The 13,102-nt window shown below is 44.7% G+C and overlaps 1 protein-coding gene across 1 annotated transcript; it reads left to right on the top strand.

The window, feature by feature from the left end:
- The first annotated feature begins 5,824 nt into the window (after nt 1-5,824).
- Nucleotides 5,825-8,296, top strand: LOC134601770 (interleukin-1 beta-like). Its single transcript, XM_063446271.1, has 4 exons — nt 5,825-5,972; nt 6,465-6,644; nt 7,469-7,602; nt 8,252-8,296. Exons 1-4 carry the CDS (start codon nt 5,825-5,827, stop codon nt 8,294-8,296), a joined length of 507 nt encoding a protein of 168 aa, XP_063302341.1.
- Nucleotides 8,297-13,102: the final 4,806 nt, after the last annotated feature.

The raw sequence follows: 13,102 nt of genomic DNA, 5'->3' as shown, positions 1-13,102 counted from the left end.
ATACATACCAGACCCTTGTAAAAATGCAAACAGCATTTAGTTTTTATGTTTTAACTTTTATAAAGTTTACGTTTCTCTGTGAGAGATCATACAAGTAGCACCGATTGGGGTTGCTTATTTGTTTCAGTTGAAAATGAGCATTAATTTATTTTACATTTTGTCATTGTATGTTTTATACAGTATGTATTTATTCACTGCTAATTGTATATAATATTTAAAATTATTGAATTGAATTAAAATGCAAACATCAAATTCTGTAATTTCTATGTTTTTGTTTGACATTTGCATTTTTTTTTAAAGAATGTGAATGGTATTGCACTGCGGAATAAATTAATATTCGTATTTATGATGTCTGCATATTTGTTTATTAAAGGTGAGCAAAACTGTGTTTTGGGATACTGCCACCTGAATGAATAACACTGCCCCCTTCCCATGCTGAATTAACAACTTATTGTACCGTGTATGGTTCTTTCAGGGCCGGATTTATATGTCAGATGTTACTTTGTGTGTGAGACAATTTGGTTTTCATAAAGAAAAGGCTTGGTTACTTATTCAGAATGCATAGACATTAGGGTGCCTAGTTTGGTGCAAGATTTTAAGATCAATGTCATTTGGCTCAAACTGGAGTTTACTGAATGATTTGTAAGTAATTACTTTGATGGAAAAAGAAGCTGTATGAACAAGAAGCCGATCTTAATATGACGCTCTGAGAATAGAAAGCGATCTGCAGTCTTCAAATATGAAGCTGGCCAAATAAGAAGCTAACGTCCGCATCATAGTTTAGTGTTATTGAAAAGGGTGTTTGTGACATGAGGAATTTGAGGTTTATTTGCAGAGTACTCACTGTCCTATTTATTTTGTAGTCCAAACAGCCTTCTATGAATGATATTAGGGCTACAATAACTGGTATACAGTGTGCATCACTCAACACTTTAATTCTCTTCCTACAAGTAATTCCCCGTGTGAGAGGCTGTTAGCGGGCAGATGGGAAGTGATCACTTTCCCATTAAGTCCAGCCTCACACACAGACACTGGAGGAGCTAGGACAGCAGTGGGTTATACATTCTCTAAAACTGTTCCTGCAGCTCTGCTAACAAGCTTAGGTGACTGACTGGACTGCAGAAGACCCTAACCAAGTTACTGATCTCCCCACCAGTCAGCTTAAAGGGAAACTATAGTACTGAACATAACAATTGTTTTCCTTCTGTCCACGCACTTTGATTTTCAAAAAATTAAGTGAAATAAAGATGACTTGCCTCCTATCTAGTGCTGGGACTGCTCCTCTGCAGCCATCCTCTCCTCCTTCAGAGATGTCAGCATGCCTGCTGATGTCTTAACACACATCCTAAACTACTCTTTCATCTGGTGTTGTCACTGCTCCCCTTAAGCATGCTACTATTGAACCCATCCTAAAAAAGCCATCCCTAGACTTGTCTTCCCATTCTACCTATCATCCAATATCCCTTCTTCTTTTTCCTCAAAGCTTCTAGAAAGACTTGTCTTTACTTGTATGACTCACTTCCTGAATTCCAACTCCCTCCTCGATCCTCTTTAATCTGGCTTTCACCCCCTACACTCTACTGAGACTGCTCATAATAAAATTACAAATGACCTAAATCCAAAGGCCACTACTCCAAACTAATTCTTCTTGAACTCTCTGGCGCCTTTGACACTGTTGATCATGTCCTTCTTCTCCACACTCTTCAATCCCTCAGTCTCTGTGACACTGTCCTCTCGTGGTTCTCCTCCTATCTCTCCCAATGTTCATTCAGTGTCTCCTTTTACAATGACACCTCCTCCTCTCGCCCTGTCTCGTCTCTTTTGGATTCTGCTACCATCTGTATGCCAATGACACCCAGATCTGTATGCCGACGACACCTCTGATCTCTCCCCCGTGGTCCTACAACGTGTCACTGCTTGCCTTTCTTCAATCTCCGATTTGATGTCCTATCGCTTTCTGAAACGCAATCTCTTCAATCTTCTTATTTTCTCCCCTCATAATGCTGATCCTCCTCCTTCGCTTTCCCTGCAAGTTGATGGTGCTTGCATTAGTCCGTCCTTGCAAGCTCGCTGTCTTGGTGTTATCTTTGATCCTGGCCTCATCTTTGCACCTCATATCCAGAATGTTGCTAAAACCTGTCGATTCCACCTTAAAAACATCGCCATCTTCCGCCCCTTTCTCACGCAAGATTCTGCCGAGGAGCTTGTTTATGCTCTCGTAATCTCTCGCATAGATTACTGTAATTATCTCCTAGTTGGTCTCCCCAGAAGCCGAACTGCCCCGCTACAATCAGTAATGAATGCTGCCGCCAGGGTGATCTTTCTCACCCGCCGCTCCTCCCATTCCTCGCCCCTCTGTCGATCCTTACACTGGCTTCCTGTATCCTATAGGTGTTAATTCAAAATACAAACCCTTACCTATAAAGCTCTAACCAACTCTAGCCCCTCTTACTGTCAGGATTACAGAATGATCCAGCACATAGAATTGTGTAACACAGAGGTAACGTATACCGGACCTTAGAAAGGCTGTACTAACGTACCAAAGATTAGTCAGGAATAGCCGAGGTCAAGGGACACAGAAAGAGACACAACGATAAGGAAAAGCCAGGGGCCAGGGATGCCAGAAAACAGGGAAGTCAAATAACCAGAAAAAACAGAATCAATAACGCGCTCTCGGACAACCACCAGGGAAACCACGACAGAGCATTGAGCAAGAGGAGAACTGGGCCTAAATACCCCGCCTGTGCATCAGATTTGTTGTAACCGGCCTTTGACCCTAAAGGCAGTTACCAGGTTCCTATTTGCATGATTGCTGCTCAGCACAAACCCTCCTTTGGATTGATTGCTGCTCGGCACAACTTTTACTTTCAGGACAGTAATTTTGTTCGGCACAACTTTTCCTGTCAGAACAGTAAATGCCATTAATCACATTTTTATGTGCGGAATACGTTACACTTACATTTCTTCACTGATTCATAGATATGCCCCTTCTCGATCTCTCTGCTCTTCTGGTGACCTTCTCCTGTCCGCTGCTCGCACCTTTACTGCTAACTCGCGCTTGCAGAACTTCTTTCAGGTTGCTCCCTTCCTTTGGAACAGCATGCCTGCCCCCATCAGACTCTCCCCTAGTCTTCAACTGTTTAAAAAGTCCCTCAAAACGCATCCATTCAGAAATGCTTATGGACTCCCAGAGTAACTTATCTATACCTACCCATATCTGTCTCTTGCTCTCCTAAAGAGCCACACTCCACTCTCTCCTCCAGTTATGCTACTTTTCCACCTTGTTTGGTGTCTGTCATCCTTGTTGCCCTGTTGTGTATTTGTACCCCACCTCCTCTAGACTGCAAGCTCGTTTGAGCAGGGCCCTCATCTACCTATTTTTCCTGTGTCACTGTGTAAATATCTCATTTATTGTAAACGTCCTCCATTAATAATAATAATGTCTTCAGCAGTCTCCTACAACCCATATGTATGCATGGGAAATGCACTGCATTTGACCCCAGGACACCTATTACACAGCTCATGTAGACAGAAAATGGTATTGGCTAAATGATTTGGGTTCAGGTTTTGTTCAATAAAATACAAGGGCTTACAACAACAAATAGTGAATTATTATATGGGTGAAAAAAAACCTACAATTCTACTTAGATTTAATTTTAAGTCACCAAAAAGAATGGAATGGCCCACAAATGTTAAGTTTTCCGTAGTATTGCAACAAGTCAATTAAAATAACCTTTAAGTTTTGTGAAATGTACTATCGGGTCTGTCATGTACATGTTTGCATCTAGTAACACCCCAACTGGGACCAACATTTACTGCAGGATGTCTCACAGGGTCATGGTAGGGGATGATTTGACTGTAACTCTACACCATGGGTAGGGAGCCTACAACATTACAGATATTGTGGACATCTCCCCTGATGCTTTGCCAGCATTATGGCCATGAGAGCATTATGGGAGAAGTAGTCCACAACATCTGGAGTGCCAAAGGTTGCATACCCCTGCTATATACTTAATTGTGATACTTCTCAGGGTAGATTTTGCCTAAAATTCAGATTCAGAGAAATGACTTACACTTGGTGGATTACTTGAAAGGTATATACCTCCAAAACAGCTTTTCGTGACTTGTGACGTGTTTCCCAAATCATAATACTAGATCTATACCTGTTACAATGCATGTTAAAAATGGCTTGATGAACACAGAAAGTTTTTCTTTTTATTATTATTATGTAAAGGATTATTTACAAAAGTGAAAATTTTAAGTGAATTCAAAGTGAATATAAAATTATAAGCCAAAGCAGCTGAACTGGAAGCATAACTTAATTTTGAAATTCACTTTGACTTCTAACTTTAGTAAATAACTCTTGAAGTATCCAAAGCAAGGAGCTGGGCAAGAAGAGATCAGCTATATCAAGAATAGTTTAAACTAAACCAGTGGGAAGGGATACAAAGAACTGGCATCACTCTTCAATTCCATGCTGCATATTTATATGGCTATCAGCTTTGACTATAGATACACTTGGGGGTTGGTAGAACCAGAAACAGCGCTTACCATTTTAAATCATAGGCCTTCTAGTTTCTTGCCATTGCAAGTATAGCGAGTCCATGGCATACTCACCAGTGGTGAATTCCCAAGCACCACAGCTACATTTTTACTCCCCAACGAATAGTGGAAAATGGAAACATTGAGCCTTCCCAGATCCTAGACACCTGGATGTAGAATTATTTTTTTTGTGTCACCATGTAGGCGTGGTTAGCTTACAACCCCTCCCCTTTTGCAAATGTCCAGTTCAGACATGCATGTTTCTATGGCAACACCATATACACACATACAGACATACACTCTCATGAACGATACACAATTTCACTGATTTGAAACACACTCATTGACAGACAGACAGACACACACACAGACACACTCACTCACTGACAGACACACTCACTGACAAAAACAAAACCACACTCTCACTGATTTGAAATACACTCACTGACAGACACACTCACTGACACACACTCTCAATGACCAATACACAGTTTCACTGATTTGAAGCATACTCATTGAGAGACACAAACCCACACTCACTGACAGACACACTCACTGACAGACACACTAACATATATTCTGAATGACAGGCACACACTCTCACTGATTTGAAACACACTGACAGACACTGACAAATTGACAGACACACTCACACATTTACACATTCTTGCACACACACTCACGAAATCATTGTGGTATTATCTAGTTTTTTTAGGCCCATCCATCCTCCCTACATTTGGGAGAGCTGGTGTGCATCTTCTCCCTGGGGTCCAGTGGGGATCTTCTCCCTGAGGTCTAGTGGCTCCTGTAATTTCCATTCCTCACTGCTCCATCACGCAATGTTTAGTAATGCTGGGTCCAGAGTGATGTCACCTTACATTGCCACATTTAAATAATGTAAAACACTCTTATATATTTATATGTTGTATTGATATAATGTTTATGCCCAATGATTAGTGTGAGGTATTTCACTCCCTGTCCATGTATTCCCTAAACATTGTGTAGATGACATTAAAATCGCCAGGTTGGAAAATTAGTAAAACTGCAGTAATGTTGGTTTAAACTTTCCAATCTGTTTCTCAGTTGTTGGTTTTGTTTTTTACTATTTAGTGATTAATCCTCTAAATCTGCCATGTGGTGTTTGACTGTCTTGTATTTGGAATATTATTTTAAAACATAGTTAATGTGGCCTATTGTCTTTTCACAGAAAGGGGTTCACAATTCCCACTGCATCTCCTGTCACAGAAGGTCCTGTGTGTGCAGTTCTGGAATACATCTGGAGATGGCCACAGAGGTGGATTCTGGGTACTCTTTCAGGAAAACCGTGGTACTCGTGGTGGCTGTTGAAAAGCTGAAAAAAGGGTTAATTTGCAACACGGGATTCAAAGACACAGATTTAATCAATCTGCTAAATTACATTTTTGTGCAAGGTAAGGAACAAAGTGGTTAAGAAGAGTTTATTACATTCAATTTATCAGCACTGAGGGTTATGAATGAAGAACAATTACTGAATACTATGACTGTTAAAATGTAAATTATATAATATGATCTTGTTTGCTTGTAAATAGAAATAAACATATACAATATAATATTGTTTTTGTTATTTTAGTGGCAGATTGGTTAGTTATAAATAGCTGAAATATTATTGGCAGCAGTGAATGCCCATTAGTAATGATCATTTGAGTGCTCAGTGCCAGATGGAAGTTGGCAAAGTGACATTAACCAACCCAGGGAATTTTGACAACTAATAATGTAGTTGATACACTGACCTAATGTCAGTTAGCATATAGACAAAAACACTGGAATTTTATTTAAAATAGGAATACGCAGTCAGAAAGAAGACTGGTGTAGATTTTTTGGAAGTAAAATAAGTTCCTCAATCTAAAATTAAATTCTAACAGATTGCATGTTTTTATTTTTAGAAGAAATTCCATTTGAAAACACAGAATTCACTTTCGCTTCCATCCCCAAGTACAAGTGCATTAAAACAAGTCAATGCAATATCAGAGATTCTCACAATAAGAGCATGGCTTTGCAGCAATTCCCTGGCAACGCCAAACTTGTAGCTGTTTCGCTTCAGGGTTTAAACACCCGGAGAGAAGGTAAGTCAGCGTTACATGTTTCAGAGATTGCTAGGCTAGAATTCATGCTCCTAAGGCAGATCAGCAATGTTTAAGCTGGAGGGTTAAAACAGGGGGCATATGGCACCCAGACCACATCATTGAAATAAAGTAGTGTTCCCTTACATGCCAAGTAACTTTCTAGGGCCGGGGTAGACAACCTTCAGCACTCCGGATGTTGTGGATTACATTTCCCCTGCCAACATTATGGCTGTAAGAGCATTATGGGAGATATAGTCCACAACATCTGAAGTGCAGAAGGTTTCCAACTCTGCTCTAGGATATAGAACTCTGAGGATGCACCACTTTTATGACTCCAATACAATTAATGATGGCTGCCAGAACCAACAAGATTATCAGACTTTTTATTATAGCAAATAAATATAAAAAAACTAAAAAAACTTTAAAAAGAAATAAAAAAGCAAAACTTCCCATAACACATAAACTGCTTTCATTGTGAGACCATAGGCCAGAGGCCAACATCTGGAACTGTAGCTGATTATGTCTCATGTGATGCTCAGACAGTTGTCAAAAGTGAGTACTGTCAGGATTCCAAAGTGAATTTCATATTTAAGGCCAAAGTAGCTGAACTGGAAACACAGCTGACTTAAATAATTGATTTTATTGTGTGTAAATTAAAAATTACTTAAATTGCCCAATTCTCAGTTTAGTGAATAACCTGTTTGGTGATCATGCAGATCCTCTTTAAATGCAGTGTTTATTATTATTATTAATTATTATCATAATTTCTGAAAAGCAATTGATTATGGGTTGTTATATTAACATATTTTTTCTTTTCTTTACAGAGAAGATTACCATGTCTTTTTACGCTACTCAGAGTTTGAGCTCAGAGCAACAAGCAGTAACTTTGGGTCTAGCGGGGAAGAACCTCTACCTATCATGCACCCTTGTAGAAGGCGAAGCTCAGCTGCATTTGGAAGTAAGTAAAGTAGTAAATGTAACCAAAAGAGTATTTACGGGCATCTTACTTAAACCGCAATTTAATATTTTTAGATAAACTTGTCAAATCATATGATTATATTGGATAAACTTCTAAAACATTTGTTTTAAAGTATTAAAACATCTACAAAATATCATATATAAAACAAATATTAATACGTAAAAACAAAAAAATTTATATTAAAATATTTTTCCAGTTGTTAAATAATTATAAAAGTTTCTCCAAAAATGTTACAGAAAGTAGCATTTTATCTCTGCAATGTTGTAGTGAACGCGCTAGTAAATACATTTGTTTTTTACTTTTATATATACGTATATAAATGCACGTAGATCCAGCACTCTACCAGTCTTGTCCTTACCTGGGTGCCAAAATATAGGTATAGGTAAGGAAGGTGCACTCACAGGACTTTGTAGATACATTTTGAAGCTTTATTTTGCAATCATACACCAGAAAATGTGTCGATGTTTCAGTCCTCTATGGGAGTTTTCTCAAGTCTCAAGTATGTGTACATATATATATATATACATACATACATGATATATATATTGTAAATTTCTTTTGTAGACTACAAATATGATGGAGGACAAGTGCACAATAAAAATTCCAACCTTTCTTATTTTTTACTCAGGAGGTCAAGAACATTAAAGAAGTGAAAAAATGGGGCGTGGCCTGACCGTCAAGGGGGGCATGGCCTGACCGTCAAGGGAGCTGGACGTGTCCGACTAGAGCTCCGCTCCGACCGCGCTGCCTACAGCTAACATCAGCCTCACAGACTTACCCACAACCTTCCAAATGGAGAAACGACAATCCAGGAAGGCAACCAAGAGAGGCCCAGAGGGCAACAACACTGTTGCGGGCCTGTTTGCCGCCCACAGAAACAGCCAACAGGACCCACAAGATGGCGCCGAAGATGGCGCGGCATCCCAGCCGCCGTCGCCACGTGGAGCACCTGGCGAACACACGATCCCTGGCAACACCTCCCAGATACTCACCAAATTATCCGAGGTGCGTACCTACCTGGCCGGGGAGATTGTGAGGTCGACCGCCCTGCTGCAAACCGAGATCCAGGCCCTTGGAGCTAGGACACATCGCCTGGAGACTCGCCTGGAAACTACCACTAAGGCCCATAATGCAGTCGTGGCCCAAGTGAACAATCTCACACACCGCCTATCTGACGCTGAACTTATGATAGAAGATATGGCGAACAGATCGAGGCGCAATAACCTCAGGCTGAGGGGTCTGCCTGAGGATGAGGAAGAAGGGCCGGTTAGAGACCTCGTGCTGGAGGTGCTTCAACCCCTACTACCTGATATCCCACAAGATCACTGGACCATAGAAAGGGCACACAGGGCCTTGCGCCCCAGGAGGACGGACACAGCATACCCCAGAGATGTGGTCATTCGCTTCCTACACTACCAGACTAAGTAAGCCCTGCTCTGCAAGAGCCGTGAAGGCCCCATAAAATTCAGGGGGGCAGATATCACCCTGTTTCAAGACTTAGCACCGAGCACCTTACAGTGCCGCCCTGAGTGGAAGCCTATAACTGAAGCCCTCAGGTGGGCCGGAATCAAATATGCCTGGGGATTCCCTTTCAAGCTCCTGGCGTTCAAAGAGGGCCGAACACATGTCCTTCTGCAGAACGGGGACCCAAAAAATCTATTTCGCAGCCTGGGGCTACAACCGCCACTCAACTTGCCCATGGTGCCCACCACGCCTGAGGACTTGAGCAGCTTACCGACTGAATGGCAGGAGGCCGGAGGAAATGGACGTTAGCGGCTGTAAGGGTATCGTATAAGCAGGTTTCAGACTGACTTTCTCATACTGGGGACTACCACTTATCTATCGATTTACCATTGGGGACAGTTGGGGACTCCTTGGGCGGGGGACCGGGACTTACTCTGACCGCAAGCCACTCTCTATGGCGGCCTGGACCCGCAGGCAGCGGGCCCTTTATCGGGACTTTGGACACTGGGCAGGGGCGCTGGCGGGGCTTGCAGAGCTTTGCAGTATTCTTTTGGGTGGGGAGTGGGGGCTGGACATTCCCACCCCGGGGGTGCACAATGACCACAGAGTCATGTAGGAGGCCCACAAGACACCGCAGACCGCAGCACCATCCCTACCTGGGACACCCTGCGCCTTGGGGCGAGAACAATGTTGGACTGTGGTCCCCATGGACTCTTAGAGACTCAGTCATTAACTTGTCTAATACCTATCACACGTCGCCACACCGCCTCCGGGCGCTGAGGCTCTAGCTGGCGATGGCCTCCGTTAAACCGGCCCCCTACCAGACTGCCCCGGCCAGTTTATGCTTCCCCCCCCTGCCAGCCCAGCCGCCACTCTGCATGGGCCTTTGCACCCACTCAACCTTCATGAGTAACCATAGAACCCGTGGCACATCATATACCCCCTATCCACAGCGATTCCTACCACCGTAACATGCGGATGGGGGGCTGGACACAGGCCCAAGACGCGTAGTCCGCGTCTGGGGACCCCAACACCCCCATAAGACTCCTCTTGGGGAGTGGGTGCACTGCTCTGAGGGCAGGGCAAGAGGCAGGGGCCAATAGTGTTTTGTTAGCCCGCCCGACCACACCAACGCTTTACAATGGGATACATCTTCGCATGATCATGTTGTAATGTAGTGTATGAGATAATGCTGAATGCCCTGGGTACACACGCCCCCTTCACGCTCCTGGGCTTTGGGTCCGCCCCGCGCTACCGCACTGTATGGGGGCCTACCGCACGCTCAGGCGCGGGGCGAGCTCTGGTTCCAGCAACGCTGCCCCGCTAGGACGTGTGCCCAGGGCATGGACCCAGCCCTTGGCTATCAGACCACCCTATCCCTCCCCCTCAGAACCCCAGCGCAGACGGCTAAGCGGCACCTGCCCGGATCCCCGCCCCCCCATCACAGCTTCACCATCCAGCACCTCACTGAGGCCCCAGTAGGTCACCAGAGGAAGCGGACTGAGCCTGCCTATTTTAGCACACCAGGAATGTTTCACTGTTTCATTGTTAGGGGGTACATGTTCTTAATAGTTAATTTGACGTGTAATTGCTAACACGTTGTTATTGATTTGGGTTGTTTGATACAGCTTCTCCCTCACCTCGGGTGGGAGCGTTCCTTCCCAACGCCTGCCCGAGGAGGAGGGACAATTGTTACTGATAATAAGCTATGCAGCGCATCACGGTCATGGCTACCGGGCTCGATTCTCTCACTTGTGCAGGTCACAGTGGAGGAACGATCCATGGTACCCAGAGTACGTCTGGCAACTGGTAAGACCAGACCCGAGCCGCCTCCATATGGAGGCGTTTCATTCACTTTTTTCCTTTTCTCCCTCTCTTTCTCTTCCCTCTCTCTCCCCCCTCTTCCTTCACCCCGTCCCTACGTGGTGCTGAGCAATGCCCTCAGGTCAGATGACACAAACCTAGTGCCTACAGCGAGACTTTTGACTGGCAACTTCAGTGACAGCGGGTCTAGACGTGCGGAGATGGGCATACAGCATAATAAGATACTTCCAACACAGTCCTTAACGTTAAGGGCTTAAATTCCCCTACCAAGAGAAGACTGCTCTTCCGTGAACTAAAGAGAATGAAATCTGACGTGGCGTTCATACAGGAGACCAACTTACCCAGGCACTTGCAGCTACAGCTGCGTGACCACACATACCACACCACATTCGAGGCACGCGCACACAGGAAGAGCAACGGAGTAGCGATATTAATTAGAAACAGCTGCCCGTTCCGAGCCACTAAAACCGAGATAGACCCTGAGGGGCGCTACCTCATTGTAACCGGCACCCTGCTCTCGCACACTATTCACCTCGTCAATATTTATGCACCCAATCAACCCGAACGGCAGTTCTGGGAACAAATGCAACGCCTAGTACAAGCCCTCCCCCACGGAATGATTGTGGTTGGAGGAGACCTTAACGCCGCGCCCTGCCCCGCAGTCGACAGAAGTGCACACCGGGGAATACCCAGATCACACAACCGGGGCGGCCAAGACAAATTGCTCCACAAGTTCATGACAGAGACTGGCCTTGTGGATGTGTGGAGAGCGCATCACCCAGACACAGCGGACTTTACTTTTTACTCGGCCCCCCACGACACATATTCCAGGATAGACCTGTTCCTGGTCAACGACCATTGCATGGCCAGGGTCACGGACGCTTCCATCGGGTCCATCACGTGGTCCGATCATGCGGACGTGACCCTGACACTGGGCAACCTTAGCAGGGCCACCCCGTGGACCTGGAGGATTAATACATCCTTACTCAGGGACGAAGCCGTCACTACACAGATTAGGCAGTAACTCCTGGAATACTTCACCACGAACGACACCCCAGACCTAAAAGGTAGTATGATTTGGGCCGCACACAAAGCGGTGATCAGGGGCTCGCTCATTCGTCTAGCCACTAGAAAGAAAAAATTTAAATTCCAATCCCTCGAACAGCTACTCTTTGAGCTGCGTGCCTTAGAGCAGGCCCACCAAACTCACCCAGACAGATCGACTTTTCAGAGACTCGACGCCAAGAGGCATGAAATTAGGACGCTATTACTGGACGACACAGCCAAGTCCCTGACCTACTCGAGACGTACATTCTATGAAAAAGCAAATAAAATGGACACATTGTTAGCTAGGACCCTAAACCCCCGACAGAGACGGAAACACTTCACCGCGATCAGGCACCCGGACGGAAGGACCAAAACCTCCCCGACAGAGATAGCGGCAATCTTCACACAATACTACAAACATCTATACAACCATACCCCAAGTACAGCAGGCAGTAGGGCGACCGAACTCACTAACATTAACAACTTCCTCGCGGACCTACGACTGCCCTCGCTCCCTCCCGAGGCCCGGGCAGCCCTAGCCTCTGAAATTACTGAAGTAGAAATAGATAAAGCCATAACAGCCTTAAAGGGTAATAAATCACCAGGTCCTGACGGTTTTGACGGCGGTTATTATAAGGCGTTCAGGGAAGAACTAACACCCTGCCTCCTCCGACTGTTTACAGAACTCAGAAACGGTGGTATCCCAGACCAGGACATGTCCTTAGCCACCATAGTGCTGCTACCCAAACCTGAGAAAAACCCCATGCTCCCGTCTAGCTATAGGCCAATCTCCTTGATAAACCACGACATGAAGATACTAGCCAAGGTCCTAGCGTCCCGCCTAAACCCTCTCCTGACGTCACTTATAGACCCAGACCAGGTCGGTTTTGTCCCTGAACGGCAACTTTTCGAAAATACTAGGCGCAATATAGATCTAATATGGAGACAGGCCACCCTGAATACCCTGTCACTAATTGTATCACTAGACGCCGAAAAGGCCTTTGACAGGGTGACCTGGACTTACCTGTTCACAGTGCTAGAGCACCTAGGGCTACCAGGGGAATTCACCGCACCCATCAGAGCGATGTATAGTAATGTCCGGGCCCAGGTACAGATCTCGGGGGCTCCCCTCCACCCCTTCAGT

The sequence above is a fragment of the Pelobates fuscus genome, chromosome 3 (assembly GCF_036172605.1).
Source record: "Pelobates fuscus isolate aPelFus1 chromosome 3, aPelFus1.pri, whole genome shotgun sequence".
NCBI classification, from domain to species: domain Eukaryota; kingdom Metazoa; phylum Chordata; class Amphibia; order Anura; family Pelobatidae; genus Pelobates; species Pelobates fuscus.
This window is presented reverse-complemented; position numbering and strand designations above follow the sequence as displayed.

Bases quoted from the DNA above. Each gene is read 5' to 3' on its own strand.
- LOC134601770 (XM_063446271.1), top strand. From the start codon at position 5,825: ATGGCCACAGAGGTGGATTCTGGGTACTCTTTCAGGAAAACCGTGGTA. The intron at 5,973-6,464 runs GTAAGGAACAAA...TTTTATTTTTAG, and splicing joins AAATTACATTTTTGTGCAAG to AAGAAATTCCATTTGAAAAC. The intron at 7,603-8,251 runs GTAAGTAAAGTA...TTTTTTACTCAG, and splicing joins AAGCTCAGCTGCATTTGGAA to GAGGTCAAGAACATTAAAGA.